The 13,455-nt window shown below is 44.9% G+C and overlaps 1 protein-coding gene across 4 annotated transcripts in view; it reads right to left on the reverse strand.

The window, feature by feature from the left end:
* Nucleotides 1–13,455, reverse strand: part of ARHGAP10 (Rho GTPase activating protein 10) — a 349,503-nt gene that overhangs the window by 244,403 nt on the left and 91,645 nt on the right. For all 4 annotated transcript variants that reach the window (XR_002346408.1, XM_021100659.1, XM_021100661.1 and 1 more), the window contains exons 2-3: nucleotides 9,175–9,270; nucleotides 9,040–9,101 (exon numbers count right to left, since the gene is read on the reverse strand). Coding sequence is in view for 3 of the 4 variants with exons in the window: in XM_021100659.1 (XP_020956318.1) it covers nucleotides 9,040–9,101; nucleotides 9,175–9,270 (158 nt within the window). In the remaining variant the exon portion in view is untranslated. The remainder of the gene's footprint in view (nucleotides 1–9,039; nucleotides 9,102–9,174; nucleotides 9,271–13,455) is intronic.

The following is a 13,455-nucleotide window of genomic DNA, read 5'->3' on the forward strand; positions in this document are numbered from 1 at the left end:
TCTCATACTAAGTGAAACAAGTCAGAAAGAGAAAGACAAATACCGTATGATATCGATTCTTTGTGGAGCCTAAAATATGGCACAAATGAAACTATCTCCAAAACAGAAAGAGGAGTTCCCGTCGTCTTTCAGAGGAAAGGCAAGGCAATCTGACGCGGAACCATGAGGTTGCAGGTTTGATCCGTGGCCTCGTTCAGTGTGTGAAGGATCTGGCATTGCCGTGAGCTGTGATGTAGGTCTCAGACATGGCTCGGGTCCTGCATTGCTATGGCTGTGGCATAGGCCAGCAGCTGCAGTTCCAATTTGACCCCTAGCCTGGGAGCTTCCATATGCTGCAGGTACAGCCCTTAAGAAAAAAAAAAGAAAGAAAGAAAAAAGGCAGTTTATAGACTTTCCAACTTTCAGACAGATCTTTCAACATTCAGACATAGCTCCAAGACCATGAAATCTCCACTGGCACCCTAGGCCAGAGGCTCTGATGTAGGGATATAGGAACCTGAATTATAGAACATAGCCTGGTGGACCCACCCTAGAGCTCCTGACTCAGTAGGTCTGGGTTGCAGCCCAAGAGTCTTCATTTCTAACATGCTCCCAGGTAATGCTCTTGCTGGTCCAGGGACCCAGCTTTGAGAACCACTGCCCTAAGGTGTACCAAAGAAAGAATATCATGAAAATTCGTCCCAAGAGGTAAAAGATACTTAATTCATTTTAACCAATCTATATTATTCTAATAATACTGTGAAGCATTTTTGAAATAAAAAAAATTTTAAAAGCTAGAGTTCTTGTTGTGGCGCAGTAGAATCGAATCTGACTAGTATCTATGAGGATGCAGCTTTGCTCCTAGCTTCAATCAGTGGGTCAGGGTTCGGGCATGGCTGTGGCAGAGGCCGGTGGCTGCAGCTCCAATTCGACCCCCAGCCTGGGAACCTCCACATGCCGCAGGTGAGGCCCTGAAAAAGCAAAAAAAAAAAATCATAAGAGAGTTTGAAACAAAAGTCAGTGTCAAAAGCCCCCAAAGATCTAGAAATCGGTCAATTCGATGCTTCTGTAAGATCCTTGAGACAATGAAAGAATAATGAGGACAAGTAAGTCAAATCAGACAAGGGCTGAGAAAACGCCCATTGCATCTTGCCCGTAACCACCTAAACTGGTAACAAAAGCCTGCGGTCCTCAGCAGCCTAGTGTCTTTACTGCTCTGGGCTAAGCACCCAGCAAGTGCTCCCTGGACCAGTGTTTTCACAGGAGTGAAATCTGTCATGGGGGAAAACAAGAGAGGCCAAAAAAAAAAAAAAAAAAAGGAGGTCTCCAAAGCCTAAGAAGTCTGTGTACACACAGGGTTTCCTAGCTCAAAAGGGGAAGAGTTCCCATCATGACTCAGTGGTTAATGAACCCAACTAGTATCCATGAGGACTTGGGTTCAATCCCTGGTCTCACTCAGTAAGTTAAGGATCTGGTGTAGGTCACAGCCACGGCTCGGAGCCTGCATGGCTGTGGCTGTGGTGTAGGCCAGCAGCTGTAGTTCCAATTGGACCCCTAGCCTGGGAACCTCCATATGCCGCAGGTGCGGCCCTAAAAAGACCAAAAAAAAAAAAAAGAGGGGAAGGAAAGCAGCTGGGGGCCATGTACCCCCTCGGTCTGCTGGTCCGACCAGCCACCCCCCCCAGCCCCTCTGGATGAGAGGGAGGCGCCTTTTGTGTACCATCCTCCACGCTCTTCCTTCTCTCTCCCAGCATCCCCTTTTCCTGAAGTTTCCCTCCATCTCTGGGCCTCACACAACTGGCCCTGATTTGTCAGAACCTGCACAAACTGAGAGTCACAGCTTTGTAACAGTCAAAAATGGAAAGAAAGACAGGAGGAGAGGGCCCATGTGGGAGAAGTAAATGCAACACGAAGGGCTTCCCAAAGAACACCATAAACATAACAGCACTATTTTAAAAGCCCTTAGATTCCTGGACAGCTGCCCACCTCAGATAAGTACGGCATGTCCAGCCACGCGGCGAGAACATCTCGGGAATTCTGGCAGGGAAACACTGCACAGGCCTTCCCTCAGGGGACAGGCATGGAAGCCACACAGCCATTTTGGCCACCAAATGCACCCAGATCCCCACCTCAAGTCACACACTCTCACACTCAAGGTTGGCAGCATTACCAGGAAAAACTATTCACTTGAAAAACGCTATCCTGGGAAAGGCAATATTGACCTTTTCAAGGTTATGGCACATCCACTCATAGAGATGTGATTTTCAGGCCTGGAGGGAAACCACGACTTCCTCGACGGGGCTTCTCTCCACCTTCCAACAATCATTGTAAGAGCTACAGAACTGGACACTAGTGTGGGGCGGTGGGGAGATGCAAACCCAGCCCTCACTCTTTCCCAAATTCAATCTGTTTTCCCTGTAGGAAGAAACCGGGCTTTCACTCCATCTTTCCTTCCCTGGTTAACTCTGATGTGACAACTCAGGCCAGAAATGATGCCTAGAAAGTGCCTTGTCCAAATTCCCCAATAATTAATACCACCACAAAGCCCACTTCTGGCAACCTCCCCAGTGGACAGTCAACCACTCAGGGTAGGAATTACGCCTTTGTCCTGACAGCACTTGGGTTAATTGAACTATGTATATATAACCAGCCTAGTGAGTTTAGAGAGATGTGAATATATACACCCAGTGGCTCGAAACCAACAAAGAAGGTCTTCCTGATTGTTGAGCATCCAGACTCATGTCTTTATCCCTTCAAGTCCAAAGTCCTACATTTGAACATTTACTTAGGAAATGCAAAGCCTTTAAAAAAAAAAAATTTGGCATTAGTCTTTGCCTTCTCAAACACACATTACATATATATTTTAAATGTTTTAATAGTCTTCAGGGAGAAGCATTGTTTTGGCTACGCCCATGGCATGTGGAAGTTCCAGGACCAGGGATAGAACCCATGACTCAGCCTTAATTATGCATATCTAATTATTATGCTGCACCATCACTTAATTTAGGACATCAGGACATACTGAGCACTTTTAAAGATTAAGTGACAGCTAAGATTTTGTTAAACTCTTGGTACCAATTTGAGAATATTTCTACTTTTATAGCTGTCACTTTGCATTCCTTTTTTAGGAGGTGGCCTTTAACATGTTTTTGTTATGTAACAATTTGAAGTAAAATAAGACTTTTTACAAGTTCTCAGAAAGCACTGACATCCATTTTAGCTCCTTAAAAATCTTCCTTATCTCCTAGTCACTGGATGGAGGGGTATGGGCTTGAAAAACTATACAAAAGCCCCCCTCTGCATCTCTGTCCCACAGATTCCAGTTCAAATACCACTTCTTCCATGATGTCTTTCCCAAGAAACACAGGCTTAGCAACGCATCACTCCAGGCAGCCCCACCCTAGCATCCTGTTTAGCACTTAGCAGAACATGTTTTAATTTGCTTTTCACAGTTACTCTCCAAGACCACACTGGGCACTTCTTGAAAGAGGTATCTTTTCTTATTCAAAGTTTCAGGCTGTAAAGTATCAAAGATCCTTTTCTACTAACTGTTCAAGGATATTTGATAAAACCAAAGCAGCCATAAGGATGCCATGCAATTTTCCAAGGTTTTAAAAAAAAAAAAGTGATCACTGATTATCAAGATTAGACAGAAGCACCCACATAACATCAATATGGATTAAATGTCTGGGTATTTTCACTTTTATTATTAATTTTATTACTAAAACTTGCTGAAAACTCAAGAAGGCATACTATTGTAAAGGTCTTTTATAATTAACGGAAGAGGCTCAGGAATTCCTATCAAAGGGGTAAAGGAAGAAAGAAAAACCTAAAAATAAAAAGAAACTTGGAGGAGTTCCCACTGCGGTGCACTGGGTTAAGAATCTGACTGCAGCAGCTCGGGTCACTGTGGAGGCATGGGTTTGATCCCCAGCCTGGGGTAGTGGGTTAAAGGATCTGATGCTGGCACAGGTGTGGCTCGGATTCATACCCTGGTGAAGGAACTTCCAGGTACCATAGGTGCGACCATTAAAAAAAAAGAGAAAGAGAGAGAGAGGGAGACTTTAGAAACTTAGGAATCAAATGCAAGATGTTTGGATGCAAATTCAAGCAAACCAATGATTCCTGGAGGTTGGAGGGAGAAGGAAAGACAAAAAGTAAGTGAATATCGGGGGGGGGGGGGGAATGAAATGGCCTAATTCTTTGTAATCTCAAGGAATTATTATTTATTTGTTTACAGGAGTGACAGGGATATTGTTTGAAAAGAGTTACCTTTTAAGAGTTATAGACTAAAGTATTCATGGATAAAACAACAGAATGCTGGGCTTTCTGTCAGGGTAATGGAGGCGGGTAGTGAGGAGCCCAGGAGAAACCCGTCACATGCACATTGAAAGCAAATGTTGTCTACCTGTAGTTTAATTACAGTTTCCTCTCTTTTGGCATGTGCTCAAGATTTCCACCATGAAAAGTTAAAACAATAATTTTTTCTTTTTGTCCTTTAAGGCCCGCACCCACGGCATATGGAAGTTCCCAGGCTAGGGGTCAAATCGGAGCTACAGCTGCTGGTCTACACCACAGCCACAGCAACACAGGATTCCGGCTGTGTCTGCAATCCACACCACAGCTCATAGCAACGCCAGAGCCTTAACCCACTGAGTGAGGCCAGGGATCAAACCTGAGTCCTCATGGATACTAGTCAGATTTGTTTCCACTGAGCCACGATGGTAACTCCAAAACAATGATTCTTTAAAAGCATCCGGTAAAAAAAAAAAAAAAAAAAAAAAAAATCTGTGGAGTTCTGGTCATGGCTCAGTAGAAATGAGTCTGACTAGCATCCATGAGGATACAGGTTCAATCCCTGGCCTCATTCAGTGGGTTAAGGATCCAGCATTGCCATGAGCTGTGATGTAGGTCGCAGATGCAGCTCTGATTTGTCCCCTAACTCTGGGAACCTTCATATGCCCCCAAAAAGCAAAAAAAAAAAAAAAAAAAAAAAGCATCAGGTGTCCTGTTCATTCAATGGTTGGTGGTAGCTGCTCTGCACTGCCTTCTAGCTTTGGAGAGCAACCTGCTGTCCAGCATGAATGGCCATTTCCACAAATGGGCTACAACATGCTGTCCCACTCCTTTCTAAGGTTCATGGCCTTATACAGACAACACCCTATTCCGACATCTATCCTGCACTGCAAACCCAGCCCTGCCACCCTCATTCTGCCTAAAACAGAGACCCTATCAACCCCCATCACAGCTGAAGATTAAATCAGTAGGTCAGCTGACCACAGCTCTGAGAACCATACTTTTCTTTATCAGACAGCCGGGGGTTAAGACCACATTCCAGCTTTTCTGACCCAGCCAATTCATCTCTAGGCACACAAAATCAGAAATATAGTTGTCCCACAGTAACTGGCGGGCCCTGTTCCAGGACCCCCATTGATAGATACCAAAATCTGAGGATGCTCAAATCCCATTTATAAAATAGCGTAGCATTTGAATATAACCTATGCACATGCTCCCACATACTTTAAATCATCTCTAGGTTACTGACCACTCATAATACAGGCAGAACTCAGAGTTACTGCAGGTTCAGTTCCAGACCACTGCAATAAAGTGAGTGTCGCAATGCACAAGAATTTTAATTTTAAAAATACTTTACGGCTAAATAATGCTCATCATCATCTGAGCTTTCAGTGAGCTGTGATTTCTCCGCAACAGTTACATCCAAGATCACTGATCACAGGTCACCACAGCAAATACAACAACAATGAAAAAGTCTGAGCTATCACAAGAATTACCAAAGTGTGAACAGAAACAAAAAGTGAACAAATGTTGTGGAAAAAGTGATGCCTAAAGACTTGCTTGAGGGAGTTCCTGTCGTGGCTCAGTGGTAACAAACCTGACTAGTATCCAAGAGGATGTGAATTCCATCTGTGGCCCCGATCAGTGGGTTAAGGATCTGGCATTGCCGTGAGCTGTGGTGGAGGTCACATATGGCTTGGATCCCGAGTTACTGTGGCTGTGGTGTAGGCCGGTACTGTAGCTTCGATTTGACCCCTAGCCTGGGCACTTCCATACACCATGGGTACGGCCCTAAAAAAGACTTACTTGACACAGGGTTGTCATGAACCTTCAATGTGTTAAAAAATAAAACAAAATACAATGAAATAAGGTATGCATGAACATAAACATTGTAAACACCACGTAAGTAGTTGTAAACAGTGTAAACAAACACTAGGTAAACAATTGTCAGCCTCTAGCAAATTCAAGTTTTGCTTTTTGGAACTTTCTGGAATTTTTTTTCCAAATATTTTCAATCCACAGGAGTTCCCAACATGGCTCAGCGGTTAACGAACCTGACTAGCATCCATGAGGACGTGGGTTTGATCCCTGGCCTTGCTCAGTGGGTTAAGGATCCGGCGTTGCCGTGAGCTGTTTTGTAGGTTGGAGATGCGGCTCAGATTCGCATTGCTGTGGCTGTGGTGTAAGCTGGCAGCAACAGCTCAGATTCGACCCCTAGCCTGGGAACCTCCAAAAAAAAGGCAAAATGTTGTCAATCCACAGATGCAGAATCTGCAGATACAGAGGGCCAGTTATAAAATGTTTCTATAGAGCTAAACTTCAGCACCGCTCTGCCTGAAACTCTCCTCCCTCAGATACCAGACATAATACACCTCATAGTTCACTGCACAGGCCTTCCTTGCCCTCACCTCTCTAGATTAACAGTGCCCACCCCACTCCCTGGCTCCTTGCCCTTCTCAATTTCATTCTGTAGCACTTATTACTACAAAATACATAAATGCGTCGCCTATTTGTTTATTTATCACCTCCCATTTAGGGGCTTTGCTCTGTGTGATCAACAGTAACCACAACATAAAAGGAAATTCAAAATATATATGGGTGGAATGCTCAGGGTCCCAGAAAAATCCAAGTATCAAAGAGGACGGAGAACACAAAGTTGATGCTATCCACATAAACAACACGCACGGTCCATCACCACCTGCTCACGCCACCCACTTCATGCAATACAAGAGTGACTCTGTGGCACTACTTTTAGCCACTCTCACATTTAGATTCTCCTAAATAGCTGAGGTGACCACAGGAGCACCTGAATAATGATGGCTGCATATGTCAACCTGTGGCAGGAAAACCTAATCCGAGCACAAGACCTTCACATGCCGTCTACAGTAGTTTGCATACACACGAGCCATCTCAGCATTTAGGTGCAATGTTCACTCCATGAGGGCTTTCAGAAGCCATAGGTCTCAGGAGTTCCCACTGTGGCTCAGCGGTAACAAACCCGACTGGTATCCATGAGGACTCGGGTTCGATCCCTGGTCCTGCTCAGTGGGTTAAGGATCCGACATCGCCATGAGCTGCAGTGTAGATCAAAGATGCAGCTCAGATCTGGTGTTGCTGTGGCTGTGGTGTAGGCCAGCAGCTACAGTCCGATTCAACCCCTAGCCTGGGAACTGCCATATGCTGCGGGTACAGCCCTAAAAAAGACCAAAAAAAAGCAAAAGAAGAGGGCACAGGTCTTTGTTAGTTTTAAATCAACACAAATGCTTTCTTCCTACTTCTCGCACGGCAACTCTACCAGCTAGAAATCCCCATCAGCCACCAGCCACCACTCAGGTTAGAGCAACATCTCAGAAGCTGACCCCAAAGGCAGATGGTTCAGAGCTCTACCTCTGGCCTGTTCCAGCTCTACCTCTCAGCTGTCACATGTTCCTGGGCAGGGGGCTACACCTCAGTTTCCTCATTTGTAAATTAGGGGGCAATCACCAAGTCAGCTTCATAGGGCTGACATGAGAATTCAATGACTTAATACCAGGTGAACAGCTTAGACCTGGTGAACACGCTCAGAGTAGCTTCATGATCTGAGCTGTCATGTTCATGATCATTACTAGGACATGTGAACCCTCATGCACTTAGACTTCAGCGTGATTCTAGGAAGTACTCATTCTCAACAACACAGGACCATAGTTTATCTTTTTTTTTTTTTAAGCATAGAAAAACTGGTAAAAATAGTGTGTCATAATCCAATGGCAATTCTGCTGTAAATCTTTGTTGAATCAATGAGTATCAGGAGGGAAATGCAAGCTTTTAATAAAGGTGGGTAAATATTACTCAATACCTTCAAAGTTCAAGTTAAATAAGATCATCCACTCAGTGCACTCAGGGTAGCATCAGGCACATGGAGAGCACTCAACAGAGGGTAGGTACTATTATTACTGTTGTGATCATGAACCTCAAGGCAAAGTGGGATTTTAAAGACTTCCAGGCCTGAGTTCTCTCCCTCTCCACACAGCCTAGAAATCTATTGAAGTATGAGTCAGGCTCCAGCATCTCCCTGCTGTCCCCTGCCTCTCCATAAGCTTTTCTGCTTTTGACATCTTGATGACTTGATTCAAGTCCAAGTGCAGACCAACTATACTTTAATTAATTCTAAACAGTAAATTAAAAGAAATGAAAACGTGGAGTTCTCTAGTGCCTCAGTAGGTTGCGGATCCAGGGCTGTCACTGCTGGGGCTCTGGTTACTACTGTGGCACAGGTTCAAGCCCTGGCCTAGGAACTTCCGCATGCTGCAGGGACAGCCAAAACAATTTTGTTTTTAATTTAAAAAAATAGGAGTTCCCTTGGGGTACACTGGGTTAAGGATCCAGCTTTGTTACTGCAGCAGCTTGGGTCACTGCTGTGGCACAGGTTCAATCCTTGGCCCAGGAACTTCCATGTGCCATGGGCACAGCCAATCAATCAGTCAGTCAATGCAAGTCCTCTAGGGCTAACTCAGATCTAGAAAGCACTGGTATGGCTCAACGCACTCTTACAGAGGATGACACAGGGCCCTGGTCTAGAGGTCCACACCTGTCCAAGGTCTCATTACAGTCCCCAGAGGGGAACTAGAAGTCCAGGCTCCCAAGACCTCACCCAGAGCTCTTTCCATTACTAGGCACCACTTCATCCACAGATAAATGCACCAAAATTTCTACCAAAACCAACTTCTAAGCCCAGACTTCCCCCCACTTAACGACTCACTTGTGAATTTATACTCCACAACTCACCATAATTTCTCTTTGTTCTTCCAGATTCTTCAAAAAGTTTGAAAATTCCCGTAAGGAAGCATCTGTAAGGAGGAAGGAATGGTTATTTCGTGGCCAAAGCAACAGAAAGCAAACCAGAACCTCGCCTGTACATACCTATGCAGCGTTCATCATCAGTCTCTGCATCACCAATAAACTCAAATTTGAAGTCTCTGAGTGAATGAGCAAACTTCCGCTGGGCTGCCGAAAGATCTGGAAAGAAAGATGGAGTGACTACTTGGCTCCTTACTTCAAGTCAAGAATTTATTGAAGAATTTATTATTATTCTTAAAGAATTTATTCCTTCCCCAGTGGCCGAGCTGAAGATATCTCCTCCACGCCATCTGGGAAGAGGAACAACCAACTTCTTAGTCCAGCGTGCCCGCCTCTCACCCCCGCCCTGACTCCAGCCGGGCACGCTCTGGTGTCTGGTCCTCTAGCTTGTGCTCTGGGATGGAGCAGGTCCTGAGGGAATATTGACTCTCTCCCCTGCCCTCATCTTCCTCTGCAATCTGACTGCTTCGCATTATTCCCTGAAGCCCTTCCCCTCTCTCTACTCACTCAGGTCAGAACTTGCCCGATTCAAGAACTCCAGCTATGATGAGGAGCGCATGCACCTGACGGTATCTCCCAAGGCTTGAGGGCCAGCTTCCAAAGTTTCAAACAGAAAAGGGCTCAAAGCTCAAAGCCAGCTGACCAGATGCCCTTAATGGATGGCCCAACTCCAGCCAGAGAAACCCAGGGGATTCAAAGAGTTTTCACAGCAAAAGGCAGCAGGGAGGTAAACCAAAGGCCAAGCTTAAATGGCAGCAAGAATTCATTCTGGGAGTTCCTGATGGCCTAGCAGTTAAGGATTAGGCATTGTCACTACTATGGCTCAGGCGGCTGCAGTGGCGCAGGTTGGATTCCTGGCCTGGGAATTTCTGCATACTGCAGGCACAGCCCCCCCACCCCAAAAAAAAAGACAGAGAAAGAATCCATTCTGTAAAATACCTATAGGTCTTCATCATTTTTAATGGCAATTACCAGAAAATACAGCACTAGCCTACTTCAAAAACAGGCAACAGGCTAACCATTACTTTATGAGCCAGGCACCATGCTAGATGATATTTTATATATATATTTGGCAAAGGCTGTGGCATGCAGAAATTCCCAGTCCAGGGATCGAACCCAAGCCACAGCAGCGACAATGCTGAATCCTTCACTACCATGCCACCAGGGAACTCCATACACACACACATATATAAACATCTCACTCAATACTCTTCAGAGCTATATAAAATAAAGATTATCTCCATTCCACCACAGAGCGCCAAAGCTCCATGATTTTAAGTAATTTGCACAAACTTGCGCAGTGACTACAACAGCAAGGCTTGGTCTACAGAGCCATCTGTCCAAAGCCCAGACCCTCACCAGGGTACAATCCTGCTTCTGGTTTGAAACGCTTTATAAGAACCGCTCACTGCCTCCTGCAGCCCATGAGGCTCCTGTCTCAATCCAAGGAATACTGACAAGATTGTGTCATAGTACAAGTCCATGTCAGACAAATTGAAAATTGTGGGGGGGGGGGGGGGGCAACACAATCCATAGCTGCTGATCAAAACCCTTGTGCAAAAAATACATAGAGGCACAAAAGCAAAGCACACAATGTCAAAACTGAGGGCTATTTTCTGGAGTTCCCATTGTGGCTCAGTGTTAACAAACCCAACTAGTATCCATGAGGATGTGGGTTTGATCCCTGGCTGGTTGAGGATCCAGCGTTGTCATGAGCCGTGGTGTAGGTTGCAGACGTGGCTCAGATCTGGCATGGCTATGGCTGTGGCGGAGGCTGGCAGCTGCAGCTCTGATTGGACCCCAAGCCTGGGAACCTCCACATGCCAAACATGTGGCCCTAAAAAAGGAAAAAAAAAACAAAAAACAAAAAAACCCTGAAGACTATTTCAATTAGATGGTAAGACAGTAGGAGCAGCCATCATCTCTTTTTTAGCCCTTGTATTACAGCTAACCAACAAGGAACGAAAGCCAAAAGTTCGTATTCTTAACTACGAAAATGCTACTTTTTTTTTTTTTTTTCCTTTTAACCAATGCTTTACCTCCAATCATCAAGCACAAAGTTCCCCCATGTACAGGCGAGCCTTGGAAGCTGCTGCTTCTCACTTAAACTTCCTAGTGATGCTCATCAGCTCTTTCAGTGGCTGTTATGCTTTGATTGGGTTTTTCAATTTTTTCTTAACAGACTACATGAAGAAGTTCACAGCAAAACTGGGCAGAAGGTACAGCTTTTCCCCCAGACCCCCACCTCCCTCATTATCAACATCCTCCACTGGCACGGTTTTAGAAACTTCATGCTTCCAAAGCTAAACCAAAAAGCTTCCAGAAGATGATACGGGATTGGAATTTCTTACCCTTGGAGTATGGAAGAAAAGCAGAACCACACTGTAAAGTGTGTTGGACTACAAGCATGCTCTCAACGCTCCACACCTCCTCGTAGGAAGGCCTTTTCAATGGGAGGGACTCAGGTACCAGGCAGAGTCCATTCTCCCACCCCTTGAATCCAGGCTGGTCTTGGGGCCAAAAGAATGTGATGAAAGTGACATGGTTACTTCGGAACCTCCAAGCTAAAGAACCTGTGGACACCCCTGCTCCACTGTCTTGGAACCTTCTGGCCTTCATGTGATCAAGCCCAGGCTGGCCTGCTGGTTGATGAAAGACTTGTGGTCCAGGCCCCCCCACATACTGCTCCATCACTGAGACAGCCCCATACTCAGAAGCAGAGATCTCGCCATGCAGAAGGTGGTCCTGCTAAGACCATACTGACCAGGGGTCTACTTTTTGGGCCAATAGGTGTGGGCATGATTTATTACAAATCAATAGATAAACTAATACAGAAAGATTGATCAAATCTGAATGTATTTTCTTTTTATGGCTGTATCTGAGGCATATGGATGTTCCCAATATAGGGATTGAATCAGAGCTGCAGCTGCCGGCCTATGCCACAGCCACAGCAACACCAGATCCAAGCCGCAGCTTGCAGCAATGCGGATCCCCAACCCACTGAGAGAAGCTAGGGATCAAACCCGCATCCTCGTGGATACTATGTCAGGTTCTTGACCCACTGAGCCACAATGAGAACTCCTTAAAATTTTAAAGACATAGAAAGAGTGAAGAAAAGCACAGACCCAGAAGATACAAACAACAGCTAGAAAGCAATGAGGTAAGGGAGACACTCCAATGAGAAATTGAACATGGTACCTGAATAGGCCCTTCTCAAAAAAAGCAAAGGAAAGCCAAATGGCCCCAAGCCACATGAGAAGGTGCTCAAACCCATTAGTGATTATAAATGTGAAAATAAAACCTCAATACATTCATCAGATTGGCAAAAACTCCTAAGTCTGGCGACTCAAGATTTGGTGCATGTGGAACAACAGAAATCGTCAGATGTTGCCAGTGGTGAGTAAAAATCGGTATAATTACTTTTTAAGTACTTGGGCATTTTCTAGTTATGTTTGATGATGTCCTACAACCTGAAACTGTCCTTCTAGGTGAATTCCCAAGATAAACTTTTGCACACGTGTACTTGCAGACACGTACTTGCTATAGCAGAACTGACCACGGCACCAGCCAAACACTGGAAACACAAACACCAATCAAAAGCCAAACAAATGGCTAAATTATACTATATCATGTACTAGAGAGTAAACATAACTACCAATTCATGTCTCAAGATGTGAATTAATCTCACAATTTGAGAGAAAGAAGTACACAAAACAATGCACCCAGTATGCTTCTTTCACATAAAGTTCCAAACCAGCTACACTCAACCCTACATTTGTGTTGCACATAAAGGTCACAAAATTACATGCCAGCAAGTGAAATTATTATCTCAAAAGTCACACGAGGTTTACCACTGGGGACACAGTACGACCGCTAGCTAACAAGGGGATTAAAGCTATTTTAGTCCATAGCCTAGTGGTGAGTCTGTGGATATTTTCTTTATCATTCTGCTTTAAAATGTACACCTGGAGTTCCCGTCGTGCCTCAGCAGAAACAAATCTAACTAGTATCCATGAGGACGCAGGTTCGATCCCTGGCCTCCCTCAGTGGGTTGAGGATCCGGCGCTGCCATGAGCTGTGGTGTAGGTTGCAGACTTGGCTCGGATCCCGAGTTGCTGTGGTGTAGGCTGGCAGCTACAGCTCAGATTTGAACCCTAGCCTGGGAACTTCCATAAGCGTGGCCCTAAAAAGACAAAAAAGAAAAGAAAAAAAGAAAAGAAAAAAATACTAATTACCATGATGAGGAAAAAAAAAAAAAAGTACACTTGTTGGAGTTCTCTTGTGGCTCAGCAGGTTAAGGATCTGGCATTGTCACTGCTATTGCTCGGGTTTGCTCTCTAGCCC

This window comes from Sus scrofa, chromosome 8, assembly GCF_000003025.6.
Source record: "Sus scrofa isolate TJ Tabasco breed Duroc chromosome 8, Sscrofa11.1, whole genome shotgun sequence".
NCBI classification, from domain to species: Eukaryota; Metazoa; Chordata; class Mammalia; order Artiodactyla; family Suidae; genus Sus; species Sus scrofa.